Below are 27,053 nucleotides of genomic sequence, written 5' to 3'. Positions count from 1 at the left end.
TCGATGAAAATCTCTTTAATTATTAATTTTAGGCTTTTTTAATTTCAGCGACTAGAATTTCATTATTTGTGAAATGTAATTTAAATCTTGCAAAAAATTTTTGAAAACAAAATTAATTTTTTGTGGCAACCCTTTTTTCAAAAATTTTTAATAAAATTCTATGCAAAAATAATTACAAATTTTTTTTTGCAAAAATAGTAACACAAAATTTATTCTTTAAGTTGAAATTTGTATAAATTTAAACTAATTAGAATTATACTTTTTGCTCTATATTTTGATATCTTTCATTTATGGCATCTTTTTGGACTGCGGGTTTGTATCTCAAGGTAGGTAAACCTACAAGTACCACTTTCACAAAAAAATTTTTTAAGGCTTATTTCCCTAAATTGAACGTAAACTTACAAATATTTGAAAAATTCTTACCTCTCGCGGGGATCGATACCTGAACCTGACGCACCACAGCCTAACACTCTGACCACTCTGCTACTCTGACTTGAAGTCGAGGAAGCAAAAGGGTTCTTATAAGCTACACTACACTGGCCGATACTGTGCCATTCTTGGGCCGAGCTACGTCCCAATATTGTCAATTATAATTTGCCATCATAGATACAAAATGATAGACATTAATGTGCCATTCCTGGGCCAAGCTACACCCCAATTCTGGCAATTATAATTTGCCATCAAAGATACAAAATTTTTGCCATTAAAGTGCCACTAATGAGCCATTAATGGACCGATCTTCGTCACATCACTGGCAATTGAATTTTGCCATTAAAGATTGATCAACTTTACCAATATTGTGCCGTTATTGAGCCAAGCTACGTCCCAATACAGGCAATTATAATTTGCCATGAAAGATACAAATTTTTTGCCATTAAAGTGCCAATAATGAGCCATTAATGAGCCGATCTTCGTCACATCACCGGCAATTGTCTTTTGCCATTAAATATTGATCAACTTTGCCATGAATGTGCCATTATTGGGCCGAGACCTGGCCCAGTCTTAAAAAATTTGAAATTCTGACCATCGGCGCCATCATTGGCCCAGTAATGGGACGTTTAGAACACCAATAATGGCCCAGTAACTACTGCCAATTCTCGGCAGACATTACTGCACCAATGATGGGCCGTTTTTGCAGTCTTGGCATTTCGCACTTGTGGTACTACATATGCTTGACGTATAGCTACAAGTACGATACCCTCAAAAATAACAATTTTTAAAAACTTTTCCACAGGAATTTAGAACTAATTTAGTGCTTATCTAGTACCATATATAAAAATTTAGAGCTGTTCAACTTATTAGGAAACGTATTTGGTATTACATATATGCTTGACGTATAGCTACAAGTACCATACCCTAAAACGAATAGCTACAAGTACGATACCCTAAAAAATAACAATTTTTAAAAACTTTTCCACAGGAATTTAGAACTAATTTAGTGCTTATCTAGTACCATATATAAAAATTTAGAGCTGTTAAACTTCTCAAGGAAACGTATGGTACTACATATGCTTGACGTATAGCTACAAGTACCATCCCAGTAAACGAAAACTAATTGAAATGAATTAAAAAGAATTCACAAAGAGCTTTCGTGAATCCCGCTTTGTGACAAATACGAATTGGAGCCTACCAAAAATATTAATTCGTTTCAATTCATTTGAATTAGTTTTTTTTTACTGGGATACCCTCAAAAATATGAATTTTTAAAAAACTTTTTCACAGGATTTTAGAACTAATTTAATGCTAATTTAGTACCATATATAAAAATTTAAAGCAGTTAAACTATTTAAGAAAACGTATGGTACACTAAAAAGTAAGAATTTTTAAAAATCTCTTTCACAGGAATTGAGAATTAATTTAGTGCTCTAACATATCATTAAGAAGAATTTTGCAAAAAACTATCCTTAACCTCAAAAACTACCTAACACAAATAAAAAGGCATATTTTTCAAAAACTTTTTCCATAGGAAACATATTTTTTGCAACACTAACCTGTAAAATTGAATTTTAAACACTGAAAACAGTGTGTAAAGTGATTTTCAGTGCGTAAAATGATTACTTTACGCATTCTAGTGACTGTTTGATGTGAAACAATGACATAAAGCTTTGAAACAACAATTTACAATCACATTTTTTTATTTTAGCATCAAGAAAACTTAATTCACAGTTACCCCAGTAAATTTTTGTTTCGAAAATTCTCAATAATCAAATAAACGAAATATTATTTAAATATAAATATTTTTAAAAATTCTGAAGTGTAGTAAAAGTTATAAACGTTAGTTTAATATGAAGGAGTTTACACCGTAAGCCTTAAATATAAGCCTCCGCGAGCATAAACGGATATGCCTCCATGAGGATATACTTGCGTCTGCGCAAAGTGTTTGCCTGCAGCTGTGTTGTGAAAGAGTTTGCCTTGACCACGTGTTCGCGCAGGCGCAAATATATGCTCCTGGAGGTATATCCGTTTATGCGCGCAGAGGCTTATATTTAAGGCTTACGGTGTAAACTCCTTCTATGTAGAAAAGCAAAAATTATTTTTTAAGGTACTACTACACTTTAGAATTTAAAAAAATTTTATTTTTTTTATTGTATTTTTATGAACAAAAAGTTTTGAACGTTCAAATGAACGAAATATTTTTTGTTAAAAATATTTTCATAGATTATTGATTACAATTCAAATTAAAAACTCAAATTTTACATTTAAAAACATTATAATTAATTTGCTTAATAGTGACGCAACATTATAGTAATAAAAATTTAATTTGAAGAAGAAATAAATAAATTTCGTTCATTTGAACGTTCAAAACTTTAACCTCCTGTATTTTTTAAATCCTTATGACTTCAGAAAACACCTCCTAAAGTATTTATAACCAATTGTAAAAAATAAAAGTAAATTTTTCAAAAAATATTCAATTAATGTAAAAAGTCATTGACAAATTAAGTAAGTCTTTAAGGGGATGGTGGGGTCCAGCTTTTTGTTACGACCACTAGAAACATTGGTGCTAATGTATGTAACAGTGTCTGAAATAAAAAAAATGGTGGGAGTTCAATTTGCAAAAGAATTTTAGGTAATTTATGGATGGCCTCTAACGATACATATAAGTTTAAACGCGTTTTTCTCAAAATAACGTTTTCTCAAATTGCGGACAGTTTATCTCTGAATCTACTGAACCGATTTTAATAAATGATAACTCGTTTTGTTAGTTAGCATGTCCTGTGTGACAATTTACCATAAAATGGTCAAAAAATTTTTAAAAAAAACATTTTTGCATACTAGAAAAATACTGAAAAACATAGTGTATTTTTAAACAAATTATTGAAACATCTGCTATTTTTTTATTTTAGTCGATTTTTCATTATTGGTGGTAGATTTCTATGCAAGACACCTTCCTTTTTAAAAAGCAATTTGGATTTTTTGTTTCCGATTTGTCAATCTTGAGATAAACTGTCCGCAATTGGACAACTAACTTTTTGGAGTTTCGATCTGAATGCTGTCTGCAAATTATGATATTAAATAAAAATTAAAAACAAACCATTATTTTTATTCACCAAATATGTACTAATATAGGCAAAAAAGTTTGTTAAATATTTATAATAAAAGACCTGAGAAAATTTTTTTTAAATTTGGTCTTTTAAGAGCCTTCTAAAGTGTAGTAGTACCTACCTTAATACAGAACATAATATTACACAATCTAAATAAGAATTAGAAATTTCTATACTAAGTAGAAAATATGGAAACGTTTACTAATTCAATAGAACAATTTGCTAATTTCTAGTATGAACCTACTCAATTAACACTAGAAACTTAATAATTTTATAGAAAAAAACCAATTATACGTATGTAAAGAGTTACATTTAATTAGTAGGTATTTTACAATAAAGCTAGTAGACTCTCACTAATATTTAGACTAAAATGTAGTACAATTTTTATGGGTTTGAGATTAAATGCAGCTTTTTGGAAAAATCTATTTAATGCCATTCTAGAGCACTAAATTAGCTATAAATTCCTATGAAATTTTTTTTACAAATTTCGCCTTTTTATTTTCTGTAGGGTAAGTGCACTAATTCCTGCGGCATTTCAGCTAAGTTATCTTTTGCGTAGAAAAAAAATATTTATAGCAAAGGAATTAAATTACAATTTTTTTAAATTAATTGTTTGTAATCTTAAGAAATTTTTACAAAAATTAATAGCCTATAAAACTAGAGCGTTTGATTATAATTAAATAATTAAAAAGTATATCAAAAGCTTCTAATTCTGCGGGCTGTGTCAATTGCTGCGCGTCAGTTTCTGCGGCCTTAATAACATGCATTTAGATGTCATTTTGTCCACAGCAATTGAAGTACATGCATTTTACAAACATGTTTCAATTTCTGCGGTAAGCAGAATTGAAAGTTAAATAATTAAACTAATTATATTTTTAATGTGTATCTTTATAGATCATTGTATCACGTATTGTTCAAAATAATTTTTCCAAACATTTTTAAACATAATTATTTTGTTAAATTATAAATAATTACACATTTCACAAACGCGCAGCAATTGAAGCATCCACAGCAATTGACGCACTTACCCTAGGTAGTTTTTGAGGTTGAGGATAGTTTTTGGAAAATTCTTCTTAATGCTATGTTAGAGCTCTAGGGTAAGTGTACTAATTCCTGCGGTATTTTGGTCAAGACGTCTTTTAACTATAAAATATAATTTTTATATTGATCAAATTGAACTTATGTCTTATTAAATTTGTAGTTTGTGTTATTAAGATATGTTTACAATAAATAACATCTCTAAAATATAATTTATTTTAATAAATTAAATGAATTAAAAATAATATTCAATGCGTTTAATTCTGCGCGTTTGAGTCAGTTGCTGCGCATCAGTTGCTGCGCGAATTCAATTCCTGTGGGTCAGTTTCTGCGCATAATTTTGTGCTTATGTGTATAATACCGCAAACTACTATGAAATCAAAATGGGACAATGATTTTAATCAATGTTTAATTGAATAGAATATAAATGTATTAAAAATAAATATATATCATATATTAACAAAAGTAACAAATAATTTCTGAATTATCACATTTTTGAAACATTTAGTTAAAACTTAATAACAGAATTCTTCCTTAATTAATTTATGTATTTATTAAATTTTCTTTAGTTTTTCCTCCATAATCTTCATTTTTTCTATCATTTTCATAATTTTTTCTTGCTCTTTTTCAAAATAGATAGTCTATTGTAACCAGTCTTAGTTGATTTTTTGAGGGCGCAGAAATTAAATCAAGCCCAAATTCTGTGTTAATTACTACTCTTAAAAATAAAATATAATAACAGACAAAAATAAAGTAGGTAAAGTTTAATTTTTCTTTTAAAACAAGGTTTTCTTTATCTAAAATCATCATAATAATAACCACTTTAAGTCTAAAAACAATAATAAAGTCTTTTTTATGTAGGTATTTTTGCACTGCCAGCAAAGTTTACAATGAAAATAAATAAAACCTTGCACACGTCAACTTTTAATTAAAATAAAATACATAAATATTAAGTTTTGGTATATACTTCCTATATCTATTTTAAAACTTACATCGTTAAGTAATTTTTAAAAAAAATTTCAAAATTATTTGTGCCCTGAACAAATGTATTCACTTAAATTATTAAAATGCCGCAGAAACTAAAGCACCCGCAGCAATTGATGCACTTACCCTAAATTAATTCTCAATTCCGTTGAAAGAGGTTTTTAAAAATTCTTACTTTTTAGTGTCAGGAACTTATAGCTATATACGTCAAGCCTGTAGTACCATACGTTTTCTTAAAAAATTTAACAGCTCTAATTTTTTATATATGGTACTAAATTAGCACTAAATTAGATCTTAATTCTGGTATAGAAGAAAAATTTCTTTGTGAAAGTGGTACTTGTAGGTTTACCTATCTTGTATCTCAATACATTATAATAATCGTAAGTTTCCTTTCCGTTAGCAAATTATCTGCATTCATTTGTTTGTTTTGAAAATTAAATTTTGTGGGTTATTGGCATTTTTTATTTTTTTTTAATGTCAAACTTTTTAACGGTTACCCACACAGCACCGAAACTTTCCTAAAAATTTATTAAAGATTTACTTGCAAACTTCGAAGTATTTACTTGAAAAGTTTAGCGAAAATTTTGTAAAGATTTAAATGTCCCACTTAAATAAATGTTTAGCGTGAAACTTTCCTGAAAATTTAATTTAAATTTTCAGGAAAGTTTTAAGTTACATTTTCGCTTATAAGAGAGAAGTCGAAAATTTAATTTAAATGTTCAGGAAAGTTTTACGTTAAATTTTTAGGAAAACTTGACTATAAACATTTATTTAAGTGGGACATTTAAATCTTTACACAATTTTCACTAAACTTTGCAAGTAAATTTTTCGAAGTTTGCAAGTAAATCTTTAATAAATTTTCAGGAAAGTTTTGGTGTTGTGTGGGTAGGTACCTATGTAGAATTTACAAGACGCGCATTCCTGTTCTCAATATTTAATTCTATATACAATTTATTATATTGAATTTAATTTTTAATTAACTAAATAATTTTATCATTTAGTCTAAAGGTTGGTGTCCATAATTTAATATTATTTATTATTTTAATATAATATTGTTAAAAGATATTTGATCAAATTTATTTTAATTCATTTTTATTTTTACTTCTAGATTCCCCAAGTATAAAATTATTATTATATTATTATCAGTTATTAATTTGAAATAATTATTTTTATAATTTGTATTTTTTATTCCTGACTTTTCCTAATTTTCATCAAAAATATCTACTTTTTTCTTATCCTGTTAATAAATTGAATTCCTGCAATTAATTTTAATATTCATGAAAGAATTTAACTAATATTTATAAAAATAATGTCATTCTTGAGAAGAATTTTATAAAAATTTTTAAATAATTGATTTCTTTCGACTAATTTTACGCAAATTCTAATTTAAGTAATTGAATTCCTGAAAAATTTTTATTATTCATGAAAAATTTTTTTAAAATAACTGAATTCTGTTTGGAAATTTTATGAAAATATAGTAGATATTAAAAATCATTGAATTGTGAAAAGTTTGTAAAAATTTTATTAAATTCTTTTGAAAATAATTGAATTCCTAAAAAACATTTTATTATTTATGAAAATAATTGAATTCTTGCGAACGATTTTATTAAAATTTTTTTAAATAATGGAATTTCCCTGAAGAAATTCATTACTTTTAAAAATAATTAAATTATTGAGATGAATATTAATAAATAAATAAATATTGTTATTTATGAAAATAATTGAATTTTGCAAAGAATTTTATTAAAATACCTCAAAATAAATTAACTTTCGGGAATAATCTTATTTATCGATATAATTGAATTCTTTTGAAGAATTATTTATAATAATAATTGAATAGTTGCTAAGAATTTTATTAAAATTTTCAAAAATAATTTAATTCCTTTGAGAAATTTTATTATTTTTGAAAATAATTGAATTATTAAGGAAAAGTTTATTAAAATGTTTAAAAAGAATTGGATTTCTGTGCAAAATTTTGTTATTTTTAAAAGTAATTGAATTCTTCATAAGAATTTTATGAACAATGTTTTAAATAATAAATAATTTTTTCAATATATCATAAATATTATGAAAATGTTAAATTAGTTAAAATAATTGAATTTTTGTAGAAAACTTTATTTGTGAAAATAACTAACAGTTATTTTAGTTTCGAATGATACGGAATTCTTTGTTTAAAAAGCTAAATAAATAATTATTTTTTCAATTTTTAGAATAATTTAAATGTTCGTAATCAAAATTATTTTGGAAATAAAAGTATAAAATATGTAACAATTTTTGCGAGATTCAATTTTACTACAATTGTACTACAAGAAAGTAACAAAATTTATCGGATTCACTTGAAATTTATTTTTAATGCGGTAAACATAACATTAAATTTTAGAAATTCAAAATAGAACTTCCATTATATGACTTTTTTCTAATTTATCGGATTCAATGATTTCTGAGGTGAATTTGGTAAAGTTTTGAGATAATTAATGTCTATGTTGAATTCGTTATTTTGACTTTACAAAATCTGATGTTAATTTAATTTAATTTTTTAATTTAGTGCTTCAATTAATACTTTCGCTATTCTAGAGAAAATTATCGCTGTTTCAAGTAAAAAATTTTTCAGTGTGTTATTATTATTTCTTTAAAAAGTATTTAAATTAAAATGGCTTTATCCCAGGTGCGATTTTTTGGTCGGCCCATAGTTGGGCCAACTTTTACAAAGTCGGTCCAACTTCTCGTGCCAGAGGTTGGGCCAACCATACAGATGATAACGGTTCGCCGTCTAATGGCGACGATGGTTGGCCCGACAACTCATAAGGAAGTTGGCCCAACTTACAATGCATGTGTTGTGCCAACTATACATTTCAATGGTTGGTCCAAAGACTGACGCCAAAGTTGGCACAACTTTAGATGCGTAAGTTGGGCCAACCACAATTTTCAAAGTTTGGCCAACTTCAACAGCCAAAGGTAAAAAATTATTAAAAAACTAAATTATTTAAACAATTAACAGGTTATTATTAGCGGGAACATCAGATATAACCTTTACCTATTATTATTAAACACAATCTCATACATACATTTTCGAAAATATCTATCGCTCGCTGGGATCGAACCCCTAACCTAACGCACCGAAGACTTATACACTGACCACTACGCTACGCTCACATGGGAGTGCATAACGCAAAATGTATATTTAAGCTGCAACAGTCGGGCCAACCGTGGCCCAGAGTTCGGCCAACCAAGAAAAATCAAGTCAATTAAACTGCGTTTCACAAAGTTTTGCCCACCGTCGGGCCAACCGTGGCCCAAAGTTCGGCCGACCAAGAAAGTTTAAGTCAATGAAACTGCGTTTCTAGAGTTTTGCCAACCGTTGGGCCAACCGTGGCCCAGAGTTCGGACAACCAAGAAAGTTTAAGTCAATTAAACTGTGTTTCACAAAGTTTTGCCCACCGTAGGGCCAACCGTGGCCCAGAGTTCGGCCAACCAAGAAAGTTTAAGTCATTTAAACTGCGTTTCTAGAGTTTTGCCAACCGTTGCCCAGAGTTCGGCCAACCAAGAAAAATCAAGTCAATTAAACTGCGTTTCACAGAGTTTTGCCAACCGTTGGGCCAACCGTGGCCCAGAGTTCGGCCAACCAAGAAAGTTTAAGTCAATTAAACTGCGTTTCACATAGTTTTGCCAACCGTCGGGCCAACCGTGGCCCAGAGTTCGGCCAACCAAAATAATGTAAGTCAATTAAACTGTGTTTCACATAGTTTTGCCAACCGTTGGGCAAACCGTGGCCCAGAGTTCGGCCAACCGAAACTGAAAGTCTTTTAAACTACGTTTGGATAAGTTGTGCCAACCTTTGTCGCCAAAGTTGGCCCGACGGTTGGTTAAACTCTGCATTTAATGGTTGGCTTGCAAAGTCGGGCCAACTGTGGGCACAAGTACTTGCCAAAGTTGGGCAAACTCTGTCAACCAAAACTTTGCTTGCCAAAGTTAGGCCAACCTTGGGCCAACCTTTAAACTCTAGCGAACAACCTAAATTCGCACCTGGGATATTGTTTAAAATAAGCAATACAAAAGATAAAATTCGCTCAAAAAATAATTTTTCACCTCCTGATGATTATCGGCTGTGGATATTTATTTATTATTGTGAATTAAATTCATTTTTATGACCCAGATATTAATTGGAATTGTTTTAGCCATAGTTTAGGTCCAGTAATGTAAATTCTATTTAAATTGAGACCATTGAGGAAAATTATTAGAATTTAAAAAAAATTGGAAGTTCGAATTTGTTAAATTTTTTTTTGTAAACTTAAAAGTTGCCTTCAAATTTTTTAAAATAAACAGTTCAGTAGAACATTCCCGCGCGCTTGCGCGCGGATAGTTTGACTAGTACATTATAATAATCGTAAGTTTCCTTTTCTTTAGCAAATTATCTGCATTCATTTGTTTGTTTTGAAAATTAAATTTTGTGGGTTAAGTATTGGCATTTTTTATATTTTTTAATGTCAAACTTTTCAATGTGTTTTGATGTGTTTCAATGGTTGTTTTATATTATGTGTTTAATTCAATTTTTAACTTTTCAACTATCATTCATTCTGAAGGTAAATACTTTTTTATAATTTAATTTAATGTTAACATTATTTCAATATTATTAAAAAAAGTTATTTGATATAACATTCAATTGAATTTTATTTTCATAAATTTCTTAATTACAGAATATTTAGTTTTTTAACTTTTTAATAATTTTTTAACTTGCAAAACTCTAAATACTGTAATTATTAAAAATATAATATTTATTTTTCATAATTTTTGACAGATATAATTATTATTAGAAATAATTACTATATTATTAAAGACTAAAACATAAATTTAAGTTATCAAAGTATATTTTACAAAATAGTAATTTAATAATACAATTTTTATTTCTTATAATTTTTATAACATAAAAATACTGCCGAGTAAATGATAATTATAAAGTTAAAAATTTAATTAAACAACCAATGTATAGAATTAAATTAGATGAAAAATTTTTTTTTTGTGGATTCTTAATATATTAATTTAAATAATTTGTAGGCCAGTTTTTCCACAATTTGTTTGTTTATTAACTTTTTTTGTTAAAACAACGTTTCGGTAGTAGCCACTACCCTTATCAAGTTTAAAAACGAATTTAGAATTTTTTAATTTGATGCTTCATTATATTATATTACATCTTGTAATTAAATAATTAATGCAAGTTATAATTAGTATTTTTACTACAGATTTTTTGTTTTCCAAAGAAATTAGAATTAAAAGTTGTTTAACTTTATCATTTTCAATTAATTTAATATTTTGCAGTTATGTTAGATTCGAAAGATACGGAATTCTTTGTTTAAAAGCTAAATGAATAATTATTTTTTTAATTTTTAGAATAATTAAAAGTTTCGTTATCAAAATTATTTTTAATTTTTAAATTATTTTGAAAATAAAAGTATAAAATATGTAACAATTTTTGCGATATTCAATTTTCTTCGTACAACAAGAATGTTTAACAGCAGTAATAGCATTTTAACAAAATTTATCGGATTCACTTGTAATTCGTTTCTAATGCGTTAAATTTGACATTAAATTTTAGAAATTCAAAATAGAACTTCCTTTTCAGGATTCCTACAGAAATCCGAATTTAAAATTCCATACCTTTTCGATGATTTCCAGGTCAAATTTTTACGAAATTCCAGTGGAATTTTAAATCTAATTTCAATATTTTTGGGCTCTTTAAAAACACTTTACTTATTTAATAGTCTCCACCCTTTGGTAAAAATTCTAAAATTATCAAAATTTATCAAAAATTCGAAAAACCGATTTTTTTAAAATTCAACAGTTTTTCTTCTCTTTGATAGTATTTAGCTTCATTATTTTTGTGCTCTTGGAAAATACTTTAATTATTAAATAGTCTCAACTCTTTGGTAAAAAATCTAAAATTATCGAAAATTATCAAAAATTCAAATATCCGAATTTCTTAAAATTCAACATTTTTTCCTCTCTTTTATGCGATTTAGCTTTATTATTATTTGAATTTCTATTCAAGAGAAAAAATGAAAAACTGAAAAATTTAGAAACTTTTAAAAATTCCAGGCCTTTTCCATGATTTCCCTGATTTCCAGAAGCCTTTTAAAAATTCCATACCATTTCCATGATTTCCAGATTCTGTAGGAACCCTGCTTTTGTCTGACTTTCTTCTAAATTATCGAATTCAGTGATTTCTGAGGTGAATTTGGTTAAGTTGTAAAATGATTAATTTCTATTTGAATTCGTTTTTTTGAATGTAGAAAATCTGATGTTAATTTAATTCTTTTTTCGTTATGCACGGCAAAAAATATTTAGCTGGATAAACTACAGATTTCACTTTAGTAGCGAAATTTTTCAGTGCTTCAATTAATACTTTCGTTATTCTAAAGAAACTTATCGCTACTTCAAGTAAAACTTTTTTCAGTGTGTAATAATTATTATTTCTTAAAAAAGTATTTAAATTAAAATGGGTTTATAAAATAAGCAATGCAAAAGATGACCCAGATACTAATTGGAATTGTTCTATCCATAGTTTAAGTCTAGTAATGTAAATTCTATTTAAATTGAGACCATTGAGTGAAATTATATGAATTTTAGTTAGTTAAATCTCTTTGTTAGGTAATAATAATTATTTCTTTAAAATTTTTTTAATTGATTAAAATAAGGAGTTCCATACAACATTCCCGCGCGCTTGCGCGCGGATAGTGTGGCTAGTAAATAAATAAACGAAAATCTACTTTTAATGAAAATATCGCAAATAAACAAATATTAATTTTATTTCAATCAAATAGACGAAAGTTTATTTTTTATTTTAAAGCAACCAAATGAACGAAAATTCATTTTACTCTTATTTATGTATTGAATAAATAAAAAAAAATTCATAAAATAACTTTTAGAAAGATTTGCAACAAATATTATTTAATTAACTGAAATGTAAATTTATTTATTATTTATGATTATTTATTAAAACCCAATAATGACTGGACAGGTGGACGATTTTTGAAATTAATTAATTAATATATATATATATATATATTACTTGCACTTAAGTTTAAAAACAAAATAAAATTTTATTTCACAAATTAAAAAAAAATTTTACTTTTTTAAAATATTCTATATCTATTTATATTTAGTGGTGAATTTTTAAACTTCTTGTTGTAATCATTTAAGTGAATGTCAAATTGAAAAGGCGTAAAAAATTAATAAATGTCATGAATTATTTTTTTTTCTTCTTCTAATTTAAAAAAAAGAAAAAAAAATACATTACTCTAGGTATGTCAGCAATTCCACTTTTTTTTAAAAATAATTTATTACCGCACGTCAATTATTAATTAAAAACATTAAATCAAATATAGTAACTCTCATCATTAAATTGAATTGTCAATAAAGTTACTTGTCGCCTTAAGCATTGCTATTAATTACACAATTTTATTACTTACATATAATATTTTAAAAGCAAACCTGTGGCCAATTAAAATATTTCGAGAACTATTTTTTCTCCTACAAAAAAACAATTATAAGAATTTTAATATTAAAATGTTTTCGAATATTAATTCTTCAAAATTTCAACCCGAAATATTCTTTTCTTTCTAAATGGGAAGTCATTTAGTTTTTTAATTTTTTCGGTAAAAATGTAATGCTTAAGGGTATATGGGAAAAAACTCTCCAAAAAGTGATTTCCCGTGTATATCACCCCCTCTAATGCTTTTAAAATTCAATTATAATCTAAAATTTTAACTGAAATCCATTTTTAAATCAATGTTTATCAGAAAATTCTACTAGAATTCAATTATTTAAATACAAAAATAACAATTTATTGAGTACCTAACTGCATTATGTTTCTTAAAATTGAATTCTCATAAATAATTTTATCTATAAATTTTTAAATAACTGAATTTTTTTGACGAATTTTAATAAAATTTTTAAGAATTTTTTCGAGGAATTCGATTAAAATTGTATTATAAAAATAATTGAAATTCTGCAATGAGTTTTATTATTTATGAAAATAATTATTATTGAATTCCTAAAAAGAATTTTATTATTTACGGAAATAATTGAATCCCCGTAAAAATTTTATGAAAATAATTGAATGATTGCGAAGAAATTTATTAAAAAAATTTGTAAATAATGAAATTCATGTGAAATTTTTATTATTTTTTGAAAATAATTAAAAGTTTGTGTAGAATTTTATTAAATTTTTTTTTTAATAATTGAATTCTTTTGGGAAAGTTTATGAAAATATAGTAGATATTGAAAATCATTGAATTGAGGAAAATTTTTGAAAATAATTGAATTTCGGAGAAGAATTTTATTATTTCTAAAGTTAATTGAAATTTTGATGAGAATTTTAAAAAATTTTTGAACATAATTGAATTTTTGCGAAGAATTTTATTACTTTTGAAAATAATTGAAATTCTGCAATCATTTGTAATTTCTCTAAAATTATCCAAATTATATCGTACAATTTACGAACTTTTCATCCTTTTTTGATAAAATTACGGACTTTACGGACCTTTTTTTTAAAAAAAACGGACTTTTACGGGATTTACGGACCTACTCAAATGTGAGTACTGTACTCACATTTGCCTGGACATTCGTCCAGCGGAGAGGACTACTGCAGAAAGCAGTACAAGCGGTTTAGTGATAGACATTGTGTAAAATAAACCATATTAAACTTGGTGATTTTTGTGTGGAGAATCAAGAATTTTGAAGCAGATTTGAAAATAATTTTGAAAATTATTAAAGAGGGAACAGTGGTGAATGAAAAGTAATGACTATAAGTGAAGAATCACCCATATAGATAAAGAGGATAAAGAGTATAAATATATATATATATATATATATATATATATATATATATATATATGTTTACTGTACCTTCTCTGGCTTTCAGGTACACAGTATTTGCTACGATGTTCTCCAACTCCATCAATTCCAGCTTGATCGAGTTTACGTGGCCGAACCAAGGTGAATTGTCCAAGACAGCTTTGTTGAGAACGTTGATGAAAATGAGATCGTGAAATATCCTCTAATACTTGAATATTGAAAAATCTTATTTCTTCGGGCTTAATCACCCAGTCTGCAATCAGACTTGCTCCCATCTATTTTCAAACAATTGTTCAGAAAAGAAATTCTTTTTCCTTTCTTTTCTCTCGCTCCCCTTGAAGAACCTCGTGTACCAGCCACGTGGAAATTTCTCTTCTTTTATATATATTTATGATGACAACAAAAAAATGAAGATCGATTCCAATTTCTTCTTTTTTCGCAAAATTCGAGTAGGAAATTTTTCTCACTTCATTCTTCCGTTATTTCCTCTTAATTTTTTACACTCGCATTATTTCGCGGATGGTAGAAAATGGACAATTATAAAAGATTATCGATCCGTACTTCAATAATGGATAATGGCCAAATTGATGGAATTGTGATCTGTTGAATTTTTAAACTCATGGTTTCTTCTTTTTTTTTTAATTTTCACTTTATAGGGGGGAATTTTTCACTTTCACGACGCAGGCGACGTTTTGTCGTTTGTCGTTCCGTTTTGAAAAGCTTCTTTGGGACTTTGGAAGAATCCTCACAAGGATATGAAACGCATTGGAGTTGCCTTCTTGAACCCAGAGATAAAGCGAATGTCGTCGTCCTCGTGGCAATGACGTCAAGAGAACGTTTGCAACCAACGCAGTTGTAATCTGTCTTTTTTTTTCTCTCTCTCTCTCTCTTTCTAACTCACTCCTTTTTTCTTGACTCGAATCCCCCTGGCTTCTATTATAATGTTATTGAAGATTTCTTCTTCTTCTCTTGTTTGCCAATTCGCCTTCCAAATGTAGACTTTCAAATCACACGTTCTTTTTCTAGAATAAAACAGAAAAAAACAGAAAATGAATATTTAGTTGTCCTATAAAATATGCTTTTTTTAAATGAAAAATAAAACTCACTAAACGAAATCTATAATATAATTTGAGAGAGTTAATATAAATTATCAGAATTTATATTAAAATGATTAGAATATTAAACTATTGTCATAATAATGATCCATTAGTTCTAAAACAGGGTTGCCACAAGTCAGGGAAATCAGGGATTTTTATTAAAAGAACTAGAAAAATTTAGATTTTTTAAATCCATAAGAAAATTCTGAATTTTGGTGTCTTTTTTTATTGCCTCTAAATAATTGAAATTACCACGAATTCTATAATATAAAATCATCAATTTTTTTTATTTCTGACAATAATTTCTTTTTAAATAATTGAATTCTTGAAAAATTATCATAAAATTATTACTTAGAAATTATTTCATGAATAATTTCACTTAACTATTTTAAAATTAATTGAATTTTTAAAGAGTTGCTTTTACAATTTTCAAAAATTGATAAACTTCAAAAGGTTTTAAATTTCAAGTTTCAATGAATTTTATTAAAAATATTAAAGAACTTATATTTTTGAAAAATTTTAATTCAAATTCTTCTGAAAATAATTAAATTTTTTTAATATATGTTTTATCAATTATTAAAAATCATGGATTTATAGAGGAATTTTAGTTCAAAACACTAAAAAAATTGAAAATTGCAGAAATTCAATTCTTGTAAAAATCTCAATTATTTTGAAAAATTTTTCTAAATTCAATGATTCCTATGAAGGCTAACCGGCATAAATAATTAAGAACTCGGTTTTCCTTCGAATAAAAATAGTTTATTAAAATTTGCGTAAATTTACATCTTAAAAGATAAATACTCTCAGACCTCAGGAGACATCAGGAGAGTGACTGACTGTAATTCGCGGACCCAGAGAGAACGCTTCTGTTTCTCCCCACTCTAACGCTCGATACTAGCGCTACGAAGATATCGCGAATTAATTTAAATTTGAAATTGATTACAAAATGATTAATCTCCTTCACCTAATATTTACTATATTAATGAAAATTTCCAAAAGAATTCAATTATTTTCATAAATAATAAAAGTTTCACAGGAATTCAATAATTTAAAAAAGAATTAGCATACATTTTTTTGAAAATAATCAATTATTTAAAAATTTTTTTATAAAATTCATTGCAATAATTCAATTATTTTAATAAATAATACAACGCCTCGTCGAATTTTAATTATTTTTAATACAATTTTAATCGAATTCCTCTAAAAATGTAATTATTCTTAAAAATTTTATTAGGGTAAAGTGCGGATAGATGCCCCCTTTCTCAGATCTCCAATATGAAAGAAACTATATTTGTGGACGTCCGCATGAAAAGGGACCACTTTGGCACTATTGGACTTATGTATATGGGCGAATTCCTGACAAAATTTGGAAAATTTTGAGTGGTCTTACAACCTTTTTGGTGAAAAATTCGATGAGTTACAGAATTTTAAAGTTTGGAGTATCAAATACGTAATTTCGAGAAAAACGAAATCAAAGACTGTAATATGAATATCTGTGGTTCTTCTGGGAAGTTATTCAGATAATAGTTGTTTTAAGTCTAGTGCACCCTTAAGATTGAAAATCAATAGGTTTCGAATTCCCCCCCCCCCTCATTTTTTAACAATGACAAAATAATGGATCTCCGACAAAGTGGTCCCTTTTCTAAAAATACGGTTATTAACTAATAAAGTGGAATATTTAACGAATTTAAAGGTTCGGTGTTATTTTTTAAAGTTATTTCAAGCAAAGAAAAGAAAAGTATCCTAAAAAAATTTTTTAAGCGACTTTATTATAAAAAATCTTAGAAAAAATTAAAAATTCCTTTTCCAAAAACACGAAATTAAAAATTGTAACGCGAATTTCTCCGGCTCTTCTGGGAAGTTATTCAGATAATAGTTGTTTTAAGTCTAGTGCACCCTTAAGATTGAAAATCAATAGGTTTCGAATTTCCCCCCCCCCTCATTTTTTAACAATGACAAAATAATGGATCTCCGACAAAGTGGTCCCTTTTCTAAAAATACGGTTATTAACTAATAAAGTGGAATATTTAACGAATTTAAAGGTTCGGTGTTATTTTTTAGAGTTATTTCAAGCAAAGAAAAGAAAAGTAACCTAAAAAATTTTTAAGCGACTTTATTATAAAAAATCTTAGAAAAAATTAAAAATTTCATTTCTAAAAACACGAAATTAAAAATTGTAATGCGAATTTCTGCGGCTCTTCTGGGAAGTTATTCAGATAAGAGTTGTTTTAAGTCTAGTACACCCTTAAGATTGAAAATCAATAGGTTTCGAATTTTTCCCTCCCTTCGTTTTGAAACAATGAAAAAATAACAGATTTCCGACAAAGTGGTCCCTTTTCATTTTTTTTTCTAACAACGAAATAAAATACTTAGAGTGTCAATAAATTAATAAAAACTGCATGAATCGACGTGGTAGACCCTGTAGATTAAGAAAAAAAGATAAAAAAAATTTCGATATTTTTCTTCAAAATTAGTAAATTGCGAATATCTCGGAATCTAGAACCGACAAAGTGGTCCCTTTTCATGCGGACGTCCACATTTATGGATTATTAGTTTTTTTTATACCTATTGGCCATAACAATTTTACTGTAAAGTTCCAGCTCGCTGGCAGCCCGGGGTTATTAGTTATAATAATGTAAAAATTTCAGATTGCCAAAAATGTCCAAAAATTTTCAAACTGCTGGACAAAATTCCTCATTACAAAAATCGAGGATATTTAACATGTAAGAAAATATTTTCAATTATTTTCTTGTTTCAAATTAATCAGAGAAACATATTAGATCGACGTTTTCCATTTTTTATAATAATTGTTGTAATAAATGATAATAACTTACCGCGGGGGGCGTCTTACCCACCCAGGTGGGATATATGGCCAAATACAGACCTTTTGTATTTTCGTTCTGATTAATTTATTATTTATTGTAGGTATTTGGTCGTTACATATGTTAATGATAAATAGTAATAGTGTGTAAAAATCGAATAATCAATTAAAAATATTAATATTTGTTGAATTTAGATGTAATTTTCGAATTGGGGGGCATCTATCCGCACTTTACCCTAAAATTTGTCAAAAGAATACTACAATTATGTTCAAAAATGTTTTCAAATTCTGTCCAAAATATCAATTATCTTTATAATTAATAAAATTCTTCTCTAAAATTCAATAATTTAAAAAAAATTTAAATAAAATTCTGCTTAAATAATAAATTAAATAATTTATTATTATTTTCATAAATAATAAAAATTTCACGGGGATTCAATTATTTACAGGAAGAATTTAAAAAAAAATTTAAAATTTTAGATAATAATAATAATTGAATTTAAATGAAAGTTCAAATGGACAAGTTTTGCGGATATAAATATTTTCAAAAATTACTGACTGCAATAAACATTTTTTATATTGAAATTTCTCGTTTGGAACTTTTAAATTGAAACTTTAGTTCTACAATAAAAAAAATATTAATTAATCAATTATTTTTGTAATTTTCCAAAAGCTCTTGAAGAATTCAATTAATGAAATACAAAAAATTTTTATTTTTTATAATATAATTGTAATTGCAACTCTACATGGTTTTTATTTAGAGTTATCAAGACAAATTATTCAAAATGTGTAAATAATAATCGTTAATTAAAATTAAATTAAATAAAAGACGTCGTAATGAACATTTTTGTAAAACATTTTTAAAAAAGTTTATAATTTAATAATTATAAAAAGTATTTCAGGGGAAGTGTGAAAAATTTTCTTTTTGACACTGGATAAAATTTAAGAATTTCTAGGAGAAAAAAAACTAAAAAAATTGTAGATTCTTATAAACTAGGAGCTTTTTTAAAATTTATAAATTTTTAATCCACACTCACTGTCAACTTTTAATGGTTTAACTCTCTGCTGATGCTAACGACCGTTATCGTCAAAAATTGTCATTCTGGGCGCCTGGTGGGGACTATGGGATTTACGTTCCTTGGCAATAGAGTGGGGATAAGTTAGCATCAGCAGAGGGTTAAAGTGACAAAACTAAAATTTCTTACGCTCTATCTAAAGTACTTTTCAATTATAAATTGCTATTTTTTATTTAGAAATACAAAAACAAGAAGATGGGTAAACTTTTAAATTGACTCTCTTTTTTCTCATTAAATGAAAATTTCATCAAATAGAATATTCTGCGCTAGGGAAAAAAATTTACGAAACTAGAAAATCTGCTGCAAAAGTTCTTTCAATTAAAAAATCTGCATTATTAACTTGAAATTAGTCATTTTCGCATGCTTTTTTAAGGTTACGACAGTTAAAATTTCATGATTTTTAAATAATTTTTAAAAAATTTTTAATATTTTTTCTTTAAAGACAATACTTATTTTTAAAAATGGTAATAAATTCTTTAAAATATAAAAATTTTTTCAATAAAATTTAACGAAATTTCCAATTGTTTAAAAATTTTTTATTTAATTGTTTTCAATACTTTAATTATTGAATTGAAGAAATTTTAATTAAATTTTAATTTAAATTTTTCGGAAAACTGTTTTTTTTCAGAATTTTTTAAATTAATTTATTCAATGATCCTCAAATTTCGCTTAACAATTATTTTTACATTTTATTTTCAATATACGAATATTCATCTATAATAAAGAGGAATTTTTGTTTATATTTGAAAGTTTTTTAACTAAAAGATTAATTTTAACCTTTCTTCTTTGATTGAAATTATTCCTCTCAAATTGAAACAAATCTATACTAGAAAGAAGATTTTTAAGTTGTTTTTTTGTTTTTCGGAACGCAGCTTCAAACTGTTTAAAAAGTGACATTTAATGGAAAATATAAAAGAGGAAAATCCTCTCAATTAGAAAGGTAAACTTTAGTGCTCATATGTTAGAGGAAAAAATGCTGCAAAAGAAGAGAAATAGTCTAAAATTAAAAACATTTTTTTTCGATGTAAAATACTGTTTGCAATAAGAATTAAAAACTACAATTTTATATTTAGAAACTTTATAATTAATTTTTTCCATAACGACGCAAAATTATTGAAAAAAAATTAAAATTGAAGAAGAAATAAATAAATGTTGTTCATTTGAACGTTCAGATTTTTAGGATCATATTATTCAATGATTCAGTGATTTTGTTAAATTATTTAAAAATCTTACTGTTACTTATTTTGTCATAAGAAGCAAAATTTAAAAAAATTACAATTTCAAATTTTTTGAAATCTAATTATTTTTGAAAATTTCGATAGTAATTATTCCAAACTTCAATTATATTTTAGAATTTTTAATTACACTGAGAAAACTGGAGTATTGGACTAAATATCTGGAGGGACAAATCGTTCATATTTGAGAGTTAGCTATTGGATAACAATCTAAATGTTCAAATACACCATTGACAGATATTCGTGCCATTTCTCTTGGAGGGAAAATGAGTTTATAACAGAGGGACAAATTAACCATCTTGAGAAATCCCTTCCTTATCCGGCGCGAAATGAATAAATGGCAACCTAACCCCTAAATTAAATACATAAAATGTCAGAAAAATAATTTCGCGCGCATCAGATCGTACACATTTTCTGCGCAACTTTTAACCCTCAGATATAATGGGAGAGAATATACAAGTAGATTTCCATTACCAATTCAAAATTTAATTTAGAAGGACTATTTAACTCTCTTCATAAGCAATGGAAACATACACTTTTTGAACCTCTGAATTTGACTCTCCAGTTTTCTCAGTGTACTATTTGAAAAAGTATCAGATTCCGCTGGGCATTTTGGGACAATCATGTTATATTTTCCTCAAACAGTTAAGGGGTTAAAGTGGTCTAAAATTAAATTGTTTTTAATTAAGTTTTACGATATTTCGAAATTTTTCAATTAAATAATATTAAAAAATTGAATTAATTTCTAAAAAACACGGAAAACAAGAAATTAGCTGCAGCAGTAAACATATGTTTGCTGTAAAATCTCTGAAAATTAGCTACCACAGCTAAGAAGTTTGCAGTGGCAGCGAACATGTTAGCTGTGACAGCAAACATTAGTAAAAATTTATGCGAGTTTGCTGTCATAGCGAACTTGTTTGATCTCACAGCGAACTTTTTCGCTGTCCCTATTTCAACGAACAAGGTTTGCTGTGGCAGCAAAATGTTAGCTGCCACAGCAAACCCTTTCTATGCGTGAATTTAAATCAACATTTTCCAAAAAATGTAGTTCTTCAAAATTTGAATCTAAATCTTATTCAAAATTAAAATTTCCAAAAGTAATAGAATGAGGTGGAAAAAGTTATACAATCCGAGGCGTGCATTAATTTTTTCAAATTCTTAAAGTAAAAAGTATTAAATTTGCGGTTTTTAATGCAACTAATTTTTAAGGAATATTTGAATGGTAATTTAATTAATTTATTATATGAATATTTACTTAAGTAAATAAATAATGTAATACAAATTCAGTTAAATATTAATTGCACTACATTATAAAATTTTCAGCCAAATAGAAAATTCTAGTCACTGGAAATTCGAAACGAATGTTAAATATTAAGCACATAAATTAAAACTAATTTAAAATAAAAAGGAATAATTTGAAGGGAAAAAATTTAAATTCGATAAAACTCAACTTATGATAATTCTCATTTAGTATAAAACGTAAGAAAAAAAATCCACTTCCGGAAGTTAATCATATTTTTTTCCACAAGACCAAAGCAATTCCATCTGTGACGCTCGCGCCAAGTTTGCCGAGTTGCATAAATATATCTCGACGCACAAACATTGTCAAAGGCGGAATTAATGAGGAATATTTATCTCACAGTGAGGAAAATACACAACGTTTTCGTGTTCTCTTTGAACAAAGTCCTCGAGAGAATTCTCTAATTGCTAATATGGAATTGACGTGTTCAAAGACGTGGACCTTCGAGACTTGAAGTTTTTCTTCTTCATCTCCATTCTTTTGTCAGTAGAGAAGAGCGTCAATAAGAAAACAAATATCGATAATTAGATTTCTCTCTCTCTCTCTCTCTCTCTCTCTCTCTCTCTCTCTCTCTCTCTCTCTCTCTCTCTCTCTCTCTCTCTCTCTCTCTCTCTCTCTCTCTCTCTCTCTCTCTCTCTCTCTCTCTCTCTCTCTCTCTCTCTCTCTCTCTCTCTCTCTCTCTCTCTCTCTCTCTCTCTCTCTCTCTCTCTCTCTCTCTCTCTCTCTCTCTCTCTCTCTCTCTCTCTCTCCAGGGTGTCTATAACTAATCTGAAAAAAATTTCCCTGACATTTCCAGGTTTTCCAGGCCTTCTAAAATTTTTTTCCAGGTTTTAAGAATCGACATAATAAAAAATACATTGCTTAAATTTTATTTGATAATACTTATAAATGACGTGGGAGAAGTATTCACAACGTTTTTCACTCAGAAAACAATATTTTACGTTTACAAAATTTTCCTTTTTTAACTTTTTGTTCAAGAAACATTGTAAAAGTGACACAGTATTTAAAAATATGGAAAATTACGGACCATTTATGAACAAAAATATAAGCAGTCTGAGTCAAATAAGAGAACATTTTACTTAAAATTATAAATTAAATTTTTCATAACTATAAAACAAAGATATCGATATCGATTCATGTTTTATAATAATTAAAGATAACCGAGTGATAAAATCATTATCAATTCAATTATTATTTTCAACAATTTTTAACTAAAATTCTTCTTTAAATCAATTTTAAGAAATTTCAATTATTCGTAAATTCTTCAATTAAATATAATATATTCGAAAATAAAAACTTCAATTAAAAAAAAATAATTCAATTAACATATTTCAAAAAAATTAATTTCAAAATTCAATTATTTATAAAAATTCACCCTATACGGCTTTTAATATTCCATTATTATCAAAAATTTTAACTGAAATTAATTTTTAAATAAATTTTTATTAGAATTCAATTATTTAAATACACCCAAGTGCGAAAACCAACGCGGCCCAACACTGGCCCAGTATTGGCAAAGGTGGCATCGAGACTTGGCAGACAATATTGGCCCGACTTTGCGCCGACTCTTGTGGTGTTAACAGCGGTTGGACGTCGGCAGCCAAATCTCGGCAGACATTAATGGCCCAATATTGGCCGCCAGATCTCGGCAGACATTAGTGGCCCATTATTGGCAGCCAGATCTCAGCAGACATTAATGGCCCAATATTGGCTGCCATTACTCCCCCAGTGTTGACAAAATTAGAAAAAAATAAAAATAAATTTTTTTTTATTCAATTAACTAATTAATTTATAACATTTATACGGCTTATTTCCCTAAATTAAACGCAAACTTACAAATATTTGAAAAATTCTTACTTCTCGCGGGGATCGATACCTGAACCTGACGCACCACAGCCTAACACTCTGCTACTCTGACTTGAAGTCGAGGAAGCAAAAGGGTTCTTATAAGCTACACTACACTGGCCGATACTGTGCTATTCTTGGGCCGAGCTACGTCCCAATATTGGCAATTATAATTTGCCATCATAGATACAAAATGATAGAAATTAACGTGCCATTATTGGGCCAAGCTACGCCCTCATACTGGCAATTATAATTTGCCATCAAAGATACAAAATGTTTGACATTCAAGTGCCAATAATGAGCCATTAATGAGCCGATCTTCGTCACATCACTGGCAATTGAATTTTGCCATTAAAGATTGATCAACTTTGCCATGAATGTGCCGTTATTGGGCCAAGCTACGCCCCAATACTGGCAATTATAATTTGCCATGAAAGATACAAATTTTTTGCTATTAAAGTGCCAATAATGAGCCATTAATGAGCCGATTTTCGTCACATCACTGACAATTGTCTTTTACCATTAAAGATTGATCAACTTTGCCGTGATTGTGCCATTATTGGGCCAAGCAACGCCCCAATTCTGGCAATTATATTTTGCCATTAAAGATACAACATTTTTGCCATTAAAGTGCCATTAATGTGCCTTTAATGGGCCAATCTTCGTCACATCATTGGCAATTGAATTTAAAAAAATTTTAATATCAAAATTCATGGTATATTTTTAATATTTAATTATTATCTAAAAATTTGACTAGAATCCATTTTGAAATCAATTTTTACTACAAAATTCTACGAGAATTTAATTATTTAAATGCAAAAATAAATAATTTATTGAATGACTAAATGTTTCTTAAAATTGAATTATGAGAATTAAATTTTAAAAAACATTCATTTATTCAATAAATTTTCTTAAGGAAATAATTTGCATCATTTCTATTTCTTAATTACAATTGCTTTAAGAAAAATTCAAAGATTTTAAAAAAATAAAGGTAAAAAATGTTTATAAATTCTATTTGTCAATTGCAAATATTAATTGAAAGTGAAATTGAAAATTTCTTAATTTTTAGATAATAAAGAAAAAATTTTACTCAAAAAAAGGTTTCTGTTACATTTATTCACGAATTTCTTTAATTGTAAAATTATTTGAAAACATTAATAACTTCTTTTTTAAATTAATACTTAATTGAACTTTTTCAAAAAAATTAATTCTTTAAAATTGACAGTTAAAAATATAGAAAATTCAAAGTTTCAAATATTTTAATTTGAATCCTTTTCAAGCTTATTCAATTATTTAAATACAAAATAAATAATTTATTGAATAACTGAATGTTTCTTAAAATTAAATTCTTATAAAAAATTTTACCAAATTAAAATGCCATTAATGTACCTTTAATGGGCCGATCTTCGTCACATTACTGTCAATTGTCTTTTGCCATTAAAGATTGATCAACTTTGCCGTGAATATGCCGTTATTGGGCCAAGCTACGCCTCAATACTGGCAATTATAATTTGCCATCAAAGATACAAAATGTTTGCCATTAAAGTGCCACTAATGTGCCATTAATGGTCCGATCTTCGTGACATCACTGGCAATTGAATTTTGCCATTAAAGATTGATCAACTTTACCAATATTGTGCCGTTATTGAGCCAAGCTACTCCCCAATACTGGTAATTATAATTTGCCATGAACGATACAAATTTTTTGCCATTAAAGTGCCAATAATGAGCCATTACTGGGCCGATGGTCGGCACATCACTGGCAATTGTCTTTTGCCATTAAACATTGATAAACTTTACCATGAATGTGCCATTATTGGGCCGAGAGCTGGCCCAGTCTTAAAAAATTTGAAATTCTGACCATCGGCGCCATCATTGGCCCAGTAATGGGACGTTTTGGACACCAATAATGGCCCAGTAACTACTGCCAATTCTCGGCAGACATTACTGCACCAATGATGGGCCGTTTTTGCAGTCTTGGCATTTCGCACTTGGGCAAAAATAATTTATTGAATTATTGAATGTTTCTTAACATTTAATTCTCATAAAGAATTTTACCAACAAATTTTTCAATTGATGACGAATTTTAATAAAATTTTTAAGAATAATTACATTTTTCGAAGAATTCGATTAAAATTGTATTAGAAATAATTGAAATTCTTTGATGATTTTTATTATTTATGAAAATAATTGAATAGCTGTTAACAATTTTATAAAAAATTTTCAAAAATAATTGAAGTCCTGAGAAATTTGTATTATTCCCGAAAAAATGGAATTCTTATGAAGATTTTTACAAAAATTTTTTAAATAATTGAATTCTGTTTGGAAATTTTGTAAAAATAGTAGATACAGTCGGGTCCCCATACTGTTACATTTTCAGAAATTTCCCACTTCTCCAGACTCAGCTCTGTTATGTGCTCAAATTATGCTTACTGCGCACCTTTCAGGAACGTAAATATATACACCTCAAGTTTGGCCTAGAAGTATATGCACCCTTTTCCTTTGTCTTAAGAATACGGCCCTGAAAATTAGTGACGTAACGAGACGTCACCTAACACTTCTGAATTTGGAGGTTATGCAAAAACATAACACTACTGAGGACATAACAGTTTGGAATCTAACAGTATGGGGACCCGACTGTATTGAAAATCATTGAATTGCGAAAAGTTTTTAAAAATAATTCAATTTTACAAAGAATTCTATTATAATTCTTATTATTTATGAAAATAATTGAATTCTTTCGAACGATTTAATAAGAATTTTTTTAAATAATTGAATTTCCAAGAAAAAATGCATTACTTTTAAAAATAATTGAATTCTTGTAATGAATATTGTTATTTATGAAAATAATTGAATTTTGCAAAGAATTTTATTAAAATGTAAAAGAATAAATGAATTATTTCAAAAAAATGTAATTAAAATTGTATTTAAAATAATTGATTTCTTTCGAACAATTTTATTAAAATATTTGAAAATAATTGAATTCCTGTGAAAAATTCTAATATTTTTGTAAATAATTGAATTCTTCCAAATAATTTAAAAAAACATTTTTTTAAGTAATTTATTTTCGCGAGGAATTAAAATTAAATTTTTAACAATAATTACATTTTTTTAGCAATTTCTGTAAAATTGTATTAAAAATAATTAAATTATTAAAATTTTCAAAAATATTTGAATTACTGAGAAATTTATATTATTTATTTAAAATAATTGAATTATTGCGAAAAATTTTATTAAAATGTTTAAAAAGAATTAAATTTGTGTG

The 27,053-nt window shown here is 27.2% G+C and overlaps 1 protein-coding gene across 3 annotated transcripts in view; it reads right to left on the bottom strand.

The window, feature by feature from the left end:
- LOC122513113 (G protein-coupled receptor kinase 5) overlaps positions 1 to 27,053 on the bottom strand; it is a 668,663-nt gene that overhangs the window by 57,989 nt on the left and 583,621 nt on the right. For all 3 annotated transcript variants that reach the window (XM_043629370.1, XM_043629369.1, XM_043629371.1), the window contains one exon: positions 14,466 to 15,436. In XM_043629370.1, the coding sequence (XP_043485305.1) occupies positions 14,466 to 14,517 (52 nt within the window). In that variant the 5' untranslated portion in view covers positions 14,518 to 15,436. The remainder of the gene's footprint in view (positions 1 to 14,465; positions 15,437 to 27,053) is intronic.

This window comes from Leptopilina heterotoma, unplaced genomic scaffold (genome assembly GCF_015476425.1).
Source record: "Leptopilina heterotoma isolate Lh14 unplaced genomic scaffold, ASM1547642v1 Lhet_134, whole genome shotgun sequence".
Classification (NCBI taxonomy): Eukaryota; Metazoa; Arthropoda; class Insecta; order Hymenoptera; family Figitidae; genus Leptopilina; species Leptopilina heterotoma.
The sequence above is the reverse complement of the archived record's forward strand: the minus strand, read 5'-3'. Positions and strand labels throughout refer to the sequence as shown.